Source organism: Danio aesculapii, chromosome 10, assembly GCF_903798145.1.
Source record: "Danio aesculapii chromosome 10, fDanAes4.1, whole genome shotgun sequence".
Classification (NCBI taxonomy): Eukaryota; Metazoa; Chordata; class Actinopteri; order Cypriniformes; family Danionidae; genus Danio; species Danio aesculapii.
This window is the reverse complement of record NC_079444.1, coordinates 21,605,435-21,616,862: the sequence shown is the minus strand read 5'-3', so window position 1 is coordinate 21,616,862 and position 11,428 is coordinate 21,605,435. Positions and strand designations below refer to the sequence as shown.

Here is an 11,428-nt window from a genome sequence, read left to right as displayed (position 1 = left end):
AAAATGGAAAGAAATTAGAGGCTTGTAAGTCTGTGGCGGGTCACAGGCTTGGGAAGTGACTTCTAAGAGGGAATTAAACAGCCGAACTGACGTTTACTCACTCACACATCACAGTTTACACAGTAACCCCCCACCCCACCCCATAATCGGTCCAAATGGACATTCCCATGCATGTGTTCTGCCGGTAAAGCCATCGTATAACCAAATGAGGGCTGAAGGCTCGAGCTAAAGATTTTTATGTTCGGAAACAGCAGGAGGCTGAAGTTACGGTCCAGATGCTGGTACAACTGTGCTGTCACATCTCACAAACTGCAAAATTCAGGCACTCATATATAGTTTATTTCGAGAAGTAGCATCTCCTGGGAGCTGAGGAAAAAACAAGTGAGGGCAATGTACTGTGAAAGATGGATCTCGGTCTTCATGGAGAGATGGGTCCAGTTACTATATGGTCCGTCTGAAAGCGAGAAATGCCTCAAAGTGGGCACAATGCGATGGGAGGAGGAGCAGGGTGTACCGCTGGCTCAGAGTGCATCACCACCACCACCACACGGTTTTACAGCAGAAAACAAGGCAACAAATCAAGTGTGGGCTAACCAGGGAATTAGAACGCAGGCCTGGCAATGGGCTTGAGGTGGTTAGGTAAGCAGTATGGATCTAATCGTTTGCTACTGCTTTCTTCATACACTGAATAAGAGAAAATATAATACATTTGAATAAAATACAACAGCAGCAGATGCCATTATAAAAGGAGAGGCAAAGGAAGGAGTGAGATTAGAAGGGAAGAAAAAAGTAGATCTGAAAGCCTAGAGTGTTTTCGTGAAGAGCTGAGGCAGGACAGGCAGATGGGCCACGGCCATGCTCGTTGCGATGACCCAGTAATTAGTGGAGAGGAGAAAACTCAGTCTCTTCCAGTCCAGAGATGAAGTCGCTGTATTCTAAAGCCAGGGACACGCAGACCATCCGCCATTTTCTCATCATTCTCCCTCCTGCTGATTCGATCTCCTTCGCTCCCCTGCCGTTTGCGGGGTAGGTGAAGGGGGGAAAATCTTATATTTGAATTTTGTGTCAGTCCCGACTACCTAGTAGTCATCTAAATCAAAGAACTCATCATCATCTCCCTGGTACTCCATGCCTTGGAAATCCACCCGGTACCTCAAGATTCCTGAAGACGACAAGAAAAACGTCAATAACGGCAATTCCTACTGAACAAATCAATATTAGTATTATTATTGTCATTTACTTACCACCGATGCCTCCAAAGCCTTTCACAAACTGCGAGCCCTCCTGGCTTTTGTCTGTAACAATTTCCAGCGTGGCCCCAAACTTCTTGTAGTTATTGGCAAACCACTCAAGCAGTGGCATGCTCTCGATCAGCTCATGCTCCTGACCAGTCTAAAACAAACACATACAGGACTGTTAACATTATACAACTCTACATAGAAGCACACTGGCTATATAGAAAAGTAAATATTACGTAAAAGGGTCCAACAAAGTGCATTTAATGTCAGCATTATTCCAAGATAACAGACTGAGAATACGCTACACTTTAAAAATTACATTCCCTTTGCAGAGAGTGGTGAAAATAAAAACTTCAATTGTTTGTTATATATAAATAAAGTGCACACTTTGCAAAAACATTCAAGTATTTAAATTAATAGATTACGTTTTACCACCAAACATAATTGCCATTCACAATTGCAGGATAGTAACTTTCCCAAAGAACATACAGAAATAGTTAAATGTTTAAAGTACAAGACTACATTTCAAATTGAAGCTAGTAATCCTGTGATTCATTTCATTGCTGGTTGGCTTGGTGAGTGGATTATAATGGTTTAACAAAGACTTTAAAATCCCTATGGGAAAAACACTGTGCTACTGAAAAAGTGGGGTTTGTTTTGCCATCAAAAGTTCCACTCAATTGTTTATAGTGGAAAGCAATGAGTTTTTTTTTAACTAATGGGCTGATGATACAGTATGTAATAAAGGCTGCTGATCTGATTTCAGGCCATATCATATAAAAGGCACTTAAATATACAAAAGCGGATCAGCATCCAGCAGTGCTCTGATCTCAATTTGCAAATTGAAAAATAAAATTGCTGATTCACATACAAGCAATGATTCAAATGAAGCGGAAATGGTATTATTTACCTCCTTGTCAGTGAAATGAGACTTGTCCTTCTCCTGTTCAGGTGTCAGATAGAGGATCTTTTCATCTGGGAAAAAAAAAAAGTCATGAAACTGAAATGAGCAAGAACTTTTAGTTTAACAACATTGTGACTAAACACCACTGGAGGTACAAACAAGGATGTGTACCATTTTCCGGTGTAGTATTCTCCCCATGACAGCGTAGGACATAACGCATAGTGTCAAGGTTCTCGTAAACTATAAGGATCTCCACTGCACCCATCTCCAGCGCTTTGAGTGTGTCTTCAACTCCGAAACAATATTTCCCTGTGTCCTGACTGATCTCATCAAAATATCGACCTGAAATTAGAGACAGGAGCCATGTAAGGCCAAAAAATAAATAAATAAAATAAAAAAAATAGGCAGGTGACTACATTACTCATAGTTCATATAAGGTTCACTAAAGGCAGTGTTTAATCAATAAAATATTCTTTTTTTTATTGCCTTTATCAAGCCTGTAAACCTTACATAACTTGGCTACCTATTAGTTTCTTTTCTTGGATGAACTTGACATTAGACAGCACTTCCGCCGAGAGCTCGATGGCCTGGTTGAAACCGTTCTCTCCTCCATATGATATGTCGACCAGCTTCAGAACCTTCGCTTGTAACCTCTACATGTGCAGAAGAACCGAAGTCAGAAAGGGAACAGAATGCTGAACAAAGTTTATGAATCAATCGCTGCTAAGAGAACATACCGGATCAAACATGTCTGACTGGCTGAGCTCCGTCTTGAAGTCGGCCGATCCAGCGAGAACCAGTCCTGCCACGTTGACCTTGTCATTGGACACGAAAAGTTGCACAGCTGTCTCCGCTACCTTACGCACATAGTTATGTCTCTTCTCCATTCTCAAACGAGCAAAACGAAGAGCAGACTGTCCTCCTCTACCTGTAGACAGTTCATGTGAAAAAGTACATTTAAAACTCTATAAAAGACAAAAAGAAGCCTTAGCAATCAGTTTGAGGACATGCTTTACCGTGCTTTTTGGGCAGGTCCACAGTGAATTTGTGCAGCACCTCCCTTGTGTTGCCTTGTAAAGTCCCAAATAGGGCACCACTACCATCAATCACAATGAAGCCAAATTTGCTGTCGTCTGACAGGAGAGCTGTTAGAGCCTGCGAACACAAATTAAGCGTTACAAATAAAATAATGCTGGGTTAACAGAAAAATATATATATATATATATATATATATATATATATATATATATATATATATATATATATATATATATATATTATATATATAAATATTTAGCTACGAGTTTAAGATCTAGGCCTTAAATGATCAAGTATGACAGTCAATGGCCAAAAAAAATAAAAATGAAAAAAATTCCTCGCCTTTCAGCGATTCATTCAAACAATTTTACAAAATGGCTGATTTAAAGACAATTCAATCGAGCAAGTGGCTGTCTTTAGGAATGGGCAGTATGAGGATCATTAGCATTAGCAAGTGTTTTATATACACTGTGTGATGTTCACATAAGGCTTTTGAACTTTTCCATTGCTAATAGCCCGGAAAATTCAGTATTGCTAGTTTCATTTCGTCATGCGTCATAACACATATACAGCGATTTTTGTTTTCTTGATTTGAATTTTAACTTCATGTTAAATCGTCATGCAGTAAAAAGTTTAAGATCTCAACTGGATAGTCAATTGTCACATTGTTAAGACCTCTACTATGACATTCACAACAAACGTTTAAACAAGACAGAGAAACAGATCTTACCAGGGTTTCTGCAGGTTTTAAAGTTAAATTTAAGACTTCAAGACCTTTTTAAGGCCATTTTAAATTATATTTTAGACTTATGCAGGGCTAAATTCTAAGGATTTTTTTTTCAAAACCTTTTAAAAAACAATTAAATTAATACAATAAAAATTTAGTTGGAATATTTTGTATTAATTTTTAAATATATCCATTCACAAATTCTATAACCCTTAAAAAGAATAGAACAAAACATAACTGTTAATTACTTCAGGCTACAATAATAATAATAATTTAATCATAAAAATAGGTTAAGTCTATAACCTCAGCAGTTAAATAAATGAAGAATGTTTAAGCAAATGTTACTGTAAGCAAAGTAATTAAATGGTATTTTTAAATAAAAAGTTTAATTGAGATGGATTGTTGGTGATTGTATGGGTCAGATTGGGTAGCTATACATGAACAAAGAATCTGTTAATAAATATATAAATATATGACCTACAACACAACATTTCAGTAGATATAAGTCTTTTAAGGCCTAAAATGTAGCATTTAAGATTTAGGACATTTAAAGACCCTGCGGACACCCTGCTTACCTCAGTATGGAACTTGTTGTCACATAAATACAAGGAAGTGTTGATTGGTTTAAATGGCTCAAAATCGATGTTAACTTTCTTCTCTTTGCCTTCCTCTGTCACTATGGTGCCACAATACACCACCAGGCCATTAGGAGGCACTGCGAGAAAAACAGCAGACTTTAGTGAGGGTATTGGAACAAACCACACCAAATGAAGAGATTAGATAGGGCGGAAAGCTCAATCATATCCACCCATACACAATATCTGTTTGAACTTGCCAGTTTCACCATTACAACAGCACCATTATGGAAAGGTTAAAGACATTAAAGCAGATGAATGGATGTGAAAAAAAAAATGAAAATGGAAGCCATATTCTTACCTTTGTTGTAGAGTTTGAGTCTCTGCTGTACTGAAGTAATGGCTCCCAGTACAGACAGTCTGTTGACTCTGCTCTTGATGTTCGAAGCTGTACCGAACTCATCAGCCAACATCTTCGCAACACGCGAGATCTGATCCTTGGGTGGGATTATGAGGGAGATCATACTGGTGCCATTGCTGAAAAGAATACAACATGGTTTTTAAGGGCAGCTATTATAATAGCAGTTTTTAAAGAAACTGTTGTAGAAAAGGTTGGAGTTGATATTTAATTTGATTGAAATTAAAAACATTTCATTCATTAGCATACATTTGTTTTTTTGAAAATAAATGCATGAAATATTACAATACAAAGGTTTTAGATGTAGGACTTTAGATGTAATGGTTTCTGCAGGTTTCAGCAAGTTAAATTTAAGACTAAGACATTAAGCACAAAACCATTACAAATGAAATTTTAGACACATACAGAGCTAAACGCTAAAGCGCTTTTACGAATGGGGCGAATTCAAAAGATTTTTATCTGCCCTATCAATTATATAATTGATAATTTAATAAATTTATAATATAATAGTAATAATTTTATTTAAAACATTTTGTTAATTTTGAGCAAAATATTTTAAATATTGCCAAAACAATAAAGCTCAAGTTGTATACGTACACTTCAACATAACTTCTCAAAAAAAAATGTTTTAATGGTTTATAAAATAATAAACTAACTGCATACACAACAGTCTGTCTAGATCAGCTTCCTCAGCAGTAAATAAATGGAAAACATTTAAACAAATGTTATTTTAAGTAAAATAATTAAACCATAATGATAGAGTTAGAACGTGGTAGAGTTAAAATGTTCATTCTTGAATAAAAATTTATTTTAAAACATTGTTTTAGTTTTTTATTAATTGGGTGTGTGTTGGCCAGATTGGGGAGCTATACATGAACAAAGGAAAATGTAAACCTGTTATAAAAAGGTTTAAGAACTACAATACAATATTTCAGCAAATTTAAGACTTTTTATGACCTAAAATTTAGCTTGAGATTTAAGACATTAAGACCCCCCCGGATACCCTGTGTGATGTAAAATTAAACTCACTTGCAAATATAATATGATTACAAGTTGTTCATCACAGATTACCTTTATCTTCAGCGTTTACATGATCCTTCGGAATGTATTGTTATATGGTGACTGTTCTAGTAACTTGTTCTAGAAAATTCAGGCTTTTCTACTAAACAGAACATTCAAATGGTAGTAGTAGCTGTATTTATTGCCATTGGCTATTACATGCTTGATACATATTAAATATTTTATTTTGCAAGTTCAAATGACTAATAACAAACGTAAAAAAACAATTAAGTTTAAGAACTAAACTACCACCACATAAATACTTTGGAGAAAAAAAAAATCAAATTTCTAATATATTATGGAACAATCTAAACAACTAACTGTATTAAATAGACAGTTCACCAATCAATTGCTTCAAACAATTGAAAGTAACCCAAGCTGCCATTATGCTTAGCATTCACTTTAATTGTTTAAGAAAAAAAGTTAGAGAACAAAAGAAATGGTGAGTGGTGCTATTATAACTACAACATGTTTATATATTATATTCTTATATATTAATTAAGTCAGGAATATAGACCATCATGATGATGCCAATACAAAATATTACACATTTTTTGAGTTAACAACCGGCTGAAAGCTTTTAGGGCGACTAGTTTTATACGCCATGAGACATGACACTACTCAAATACAGCAACATTACCACATAGAAAGGCGACATTAATAAATGTAAGGGCTATTTAAATAACTTAAAAACAAAACAGTGTATTTAATTTAATAATGTACGCGTTTTGCTGTAGACCACACGTCACCTCCACCACCGACCCATTTTAAGGCGTCATCCTCATGGCGCGTCACATCACAAACGACACCACATATAAACTTATTGTTCGTTTACCAACAAGCAATCCTTTCGAAATAAAGAGCTATTCAGCCCACGATCTTGTTTTTTGTCCACCATGCTGCTCAACAGCTGTTAGCAAGGCGGTTAGCATGTGGTTCCCTCAAAGAACGACTCAAATCGCGCATCGGAGGAGCTACTGTTTGTCATTCAACACCTGTGTACCAACATACAGAATCTGAGAGAGCCAGCCTCACCCTCTGGCCGCCTCGAGGCTTTTGATCAACTTCTTAATCTTCCAAATTTCCACGTTCCTGTCCGCTGCGCTGGGGTCGTCCGCCATCTTCCTCGCGCTGTCTGGACCTGCTGAAAAAGAGAAGCCAACTTTAGCTAGCTAGCGCGAAGTGCTGGAATTATCGGCTATTATAATCGCGAAAAATTCACAATGGAATCTGAAAAAAGGGACAGAAGATCTAAATAAATTGTTACTTGATTAAAACGTGGCTAACAGTGAATGGAAGAAAAAAGGCGACTAAAGTTTGCTTAGCTAACCGGCTAATGCAGCCGTGCGCGCGGGCCTCTCGCATCCCTGCCACGCGCCGCTCGCGCGAAACCACCCTTTCACAATTATTCATATTATTTTTAACACGTGGTACATTTTTCCAAGATGTTTCATCGTCAGGTATTGTTGAATTACACTTACAGACTAGATTGATCCGCTCCGCCGTGCCCGTACGGCAGTAGTTTGTGGTCCAGAGCTCGCTCGCCGCCGCTGCTTCTCAGTGACGTGATACAGTGATCGTTAGCAGCCGGTTTGTTCTTGCTGCGCGTGGTGCTTCGGTGGAGCCTCACGTGGGGGAAAAGCACAAATTCCATTTAGTATCACTTCCTGAAAATGCCGCGCGCTGGGGGTGTATTTGGAGAAGCCTGATTGGAGGATTTTGCTGTCAAACCAAAAGGGCGGGACGATGAGATCTAGCCGATCACAGACAAGCTCATTACATATTTCAGCCTTTGATTTTTTATTTATTTTTGCACTGTTTTAATTTAAATCCTCACTATTATCACTGTATTACTGTTATGCATTTAGCAATTAAAATTTTAAAATCCCTTTTTTTAAATAACTGAATTATACATATATCATTTTATATATGTTATATGTTTATACAAGTGTATATGATTTCACAAATACAAATTGTAGATAAGAAATATAATTACTGTATTAAAAAAATCTAAAAATGAACAGTATTGGTAGATTGGTCAATGAGTGGTTTACTTATTTGCTCTTAGCGATTACCAATAGATCACCCAAAATAATCAATATTGTCAAATTACTGTCATTTAATAATATATACAGCTATGAGAATTTATTAGAAATGAGTTAAATGTTAATATTTGTTTTGTGCAATAATGGAATGAGAACATTAGATTTACCTCAGAACAATATTCAAATGCACTGGGCTTCGGCCTCAATATGGGAGGGATTTGGATCCTATTTTAACGTCAGAAAATTTAAATTAATAAAGAGACTTATTGTGTTTCTATCACTCCAATATGACTGTGGACACATACCAACACACACTTCTGTCCGAACTGCTTACAAAGGATGATTTTCATCATCTGTGCCCTTTAATCTGATATTGAGTACATAGCTCTGCAGTAAAAAAAATATTTCACATTGTTAATTTGAAATTAAAATAATTCATTAATTACAGTATGTAATTAATTTTGAGACCATGTCCTTCCTGTCCAAAAAATCTTGTCATGTGAAAGGATGAACATTTTCTTATGGTGAGTTTCACTTCACGTAAACCACATTTTAATTCCTGCAATTTTGGGACTTGTGTTCCTCTGTGTGATGTTTCACTCAGAGTTCACATCATCAAACTTGGAATTGTAGTTATCCAAGTTGACTACAGTTGTACAAGTCACTATATACATTCACCAGCCCAATTTGTTACACTTGTTCAACTGCTGTTTAACACAGACTTCTAATCAGCCAATCACATGGCAGCAACTCAATGCATTTAGGCATGTAGACATGGTCAAGACGATCTGCTGCAGTTCAAACTGAGCATCAGAATGGGGAAGAAAGGTGATGTAAGTGACTTTGAACCTAGCATGGTTGTTGGTGACAGAGAGGCTGGTCTGAGTATTTCAGAAACTGCTGATCTTCTGATATTTTTATGCTCAGCCAGTGGTAGTTCTGTGGGTGCAAATGCCTTGTTGATGCCAGAGGTCATAGGAGAATGGCCAGACTGGTTTGAGCTGATAGAAAGGTAACAGCAACTCAAATAACCACACGTTACAACCGAGGTATGCACAACACATTGAACCTTGAGGCAGATGGGCTACAGCAGCAGAAGACCACACAGTTGCCACTCCTGTCAGCTAAGGGCAGGAAACTGAGGCTACAATTCGCACAGGCTCACCAAAATTGGACAACAGAAGATTGTATCAAAGGTTCAGGCTGCTGCTGGTGGTGTAATGGTATTGAGGATATTTTCTTGCCACACTTTGGGCCCATTAGTACCAACTGAGCATTGTGTCAACCCCACAACCTACTTGACTATTGTTGCTGAACATGTCCATCCATTTATGACCACAGTGCGAACCATCGCAGACTGGTTTCTTGAACATGACAATGAGTTCACTGTACTGAAATGACCTCCATAGTCACCAGAACTCAATCCAATAGCAGCAGAACGAGCTGTTTTTAACCTCTAAAAGTAATGGAAGTGAATAAGACCGGAAGTCTCGAGCCAAAATGATTCAAATGGCTGCGCCCGCTTGTACGCGGAGAATAAGGTGAATAGAGCACCTTTGAGATGTGGTGGAAGGGGAGATTCGCATCATGGATGTGCAGCCGACAAATCTGCAGAAAATGCGTAATGCTATCATGTCAATATTGACCAAAATCTCAGAGGAATTTTCCAGTACCTTGTTTAATCTATGCCAAAGAGGATTAAGGCAGTCCTGAAGGCAAAAGGGTGTCCAACCCGGTATAGTAAAGTGTCCCTAATAAAGTGGCCAGTGAGTGTAGTTGTAATTGTTGTTATAAGTTGAACACATGAATGCTTCTTACTAATCAGAATCTACCAATTAACACAATTCCAATGCAAATGTGTAAGGAAATATATAATGTGTTAAAATAAATGACAGCATGTTTTCCAGTCTTTTTTTATTTAAATTCCATCACGAGGCACTAGAAACATTCTATTGCTGTTAACAATCACTTTCAGGGACATTTGTTTCTGATGGAAGAATCAAATTTAATATCAGAAAGGTAACAAACAAATACTTACACTTTGGCTTAACATTTTTGTTTTAAAAAAGCAATAACAGACTTGAGGTGTGCTCAATATAGTCATAGCAGGGCAGACACTGCACTGTTTGTTGTGCCTTCAGATGTCAATTCCAAATTTAGCACAGCTTGTACCACCTTATTGCTGAAGTACAACCAAAAACTTTTAATTGAAAGTTTTTCTTATATTGAAAATACAGTATAATGCTGCTCAGTACCATCACATAAGGAAACCAAGCCTGCAATTAAAAGATTAGATCACCCCAAAATGTTTATTCTGTTATTAAATACTCACCCTCATGTTGTTTCGACACCCTGATAAATTCATTCAAGTTCAAAACACAAATGAAGATTTAGATGAAATCCAGGAGCTCTCTGCCCCTCTATAGACCTCAACAAATAATCCTGACACATTCAAAGAACGCATACACCAAATTTGAGTTTTTCAAGCAAAAGATAAAAATGATCAAAATTATGAGCCCAAAAAAACAATAACCCCTCTGGACTCATTCATACGGAGACCCGGAAGGAACGTGATGGTGGGGAAAAAAATGGGTGAAAGAAAAAAAATCTGGGTGGGAGAAAAAAAAATTAGAAAACATATTTTTTGCGTTTCCTTGCAATACTGCTGTTCCACAGACACTGTTCGCTTAATACACTCCCGTTTTGCCAAGATTCTCCCGTATTTTCCCATTCTATTCCACTAACATCCTATCATTAAGTATTTTCCCATATTTTTAATCTTAAAAGCAACTTGAAAAAATTTATATAAAAATGTCTGCATTCACTTTCTTTCCATTAAAGCTTTTCATCGATCGTCACCCTTCATATGCAACCTCTGAATCAGCAAATTCAGCACATGTTGACTGACTGACGGACATGCTCCGTATGATAAACTGATTCCAGATCAGCTTCTGTACACGCCATTCCAGGTTTCCGTACATTCGCTGTCATTAAAATGTGGTTGTTTTTTGAAGTTAATATAATCTAAGTTGAATCAAATTTAAAAATGTTTTCAAAATTTGATCATTTATTCAACTAATAAACAAAAATACCACAAAGCATTTTTGGTTTCAGTTTTTGGCTAATGCATCCAGAATTTTCGATCCAGAATATTCATTTCAGTGTATCAATAGTTCACAAAAGTCCACAAAAGGCAACAAAAATATTGTCATTTTCATGTCACTTCAGTGATTAAACTGAAATCATAAAGAGCTCCAAAAATACAGTAAATATGAATGTTTTTGCCTGTGTGACAGTATCTTCACATTTTGCTACAGGTAATATGATGCATTGCCATTAGAGTCAGCAGTTCAACACACAAGCATCGTATTACTCATAGTAAATGCACACCCTGATCTGATACAGAAGACATTGTCAAAAAAGT

The 11,428-nt window shown here is 36.9% G+C and overlaps 1 protein-coding gene across 2 annotated transcripts; it reads right to left on the bottom strand.

Moving 5' to 3' along the window:
- Window positions 1-317: 317 nt before the first annotated feature.
- Window positions 318-7,592, bottom strand: etf1b (eukaryotic translation termination factor 1b). Of its 2 annotated transcripts, none has more exons than XM_056466821.1 (11): window positions 7,441-7,592; window positions 6,995-7,103; window positions 4,844-5,019; window positions 4,483-4,622; window positions 3,159-3,297; window positions 2,880-3,070; window positions 2,666-2,795; window positions 2,314-2,484; window positions 2,149-2,213; window positions 1,245-1,392; window positions 318-1,162 (listed from the first exon to the last, which is right to left on the bottom strand). In XM_056466821.1, the coding sequence occupies exons 2-11, from the start codon at window positions 7,078-7,080 to the stop codon at window positions 1,080-1,082; spliced, it is 1,329 nt and encodes a 442-aa protein (XP_056322796.1). In that variant the 5' UTR covers window positions 7,081-7,103; window positions 7,441-7,592; the 3' UTR covers window positions 318-1,079. The 2 variants fall into 2 exon arrangements, with proteins under 2 accessions (XP_056322796.1, XP_056322797.1); XM_056466822.1 differs by having other exon boundaries at window positions 6,995-7,100.
- Window positions 7,593-11,428: the final 3,836 nt, after the last annotated feature.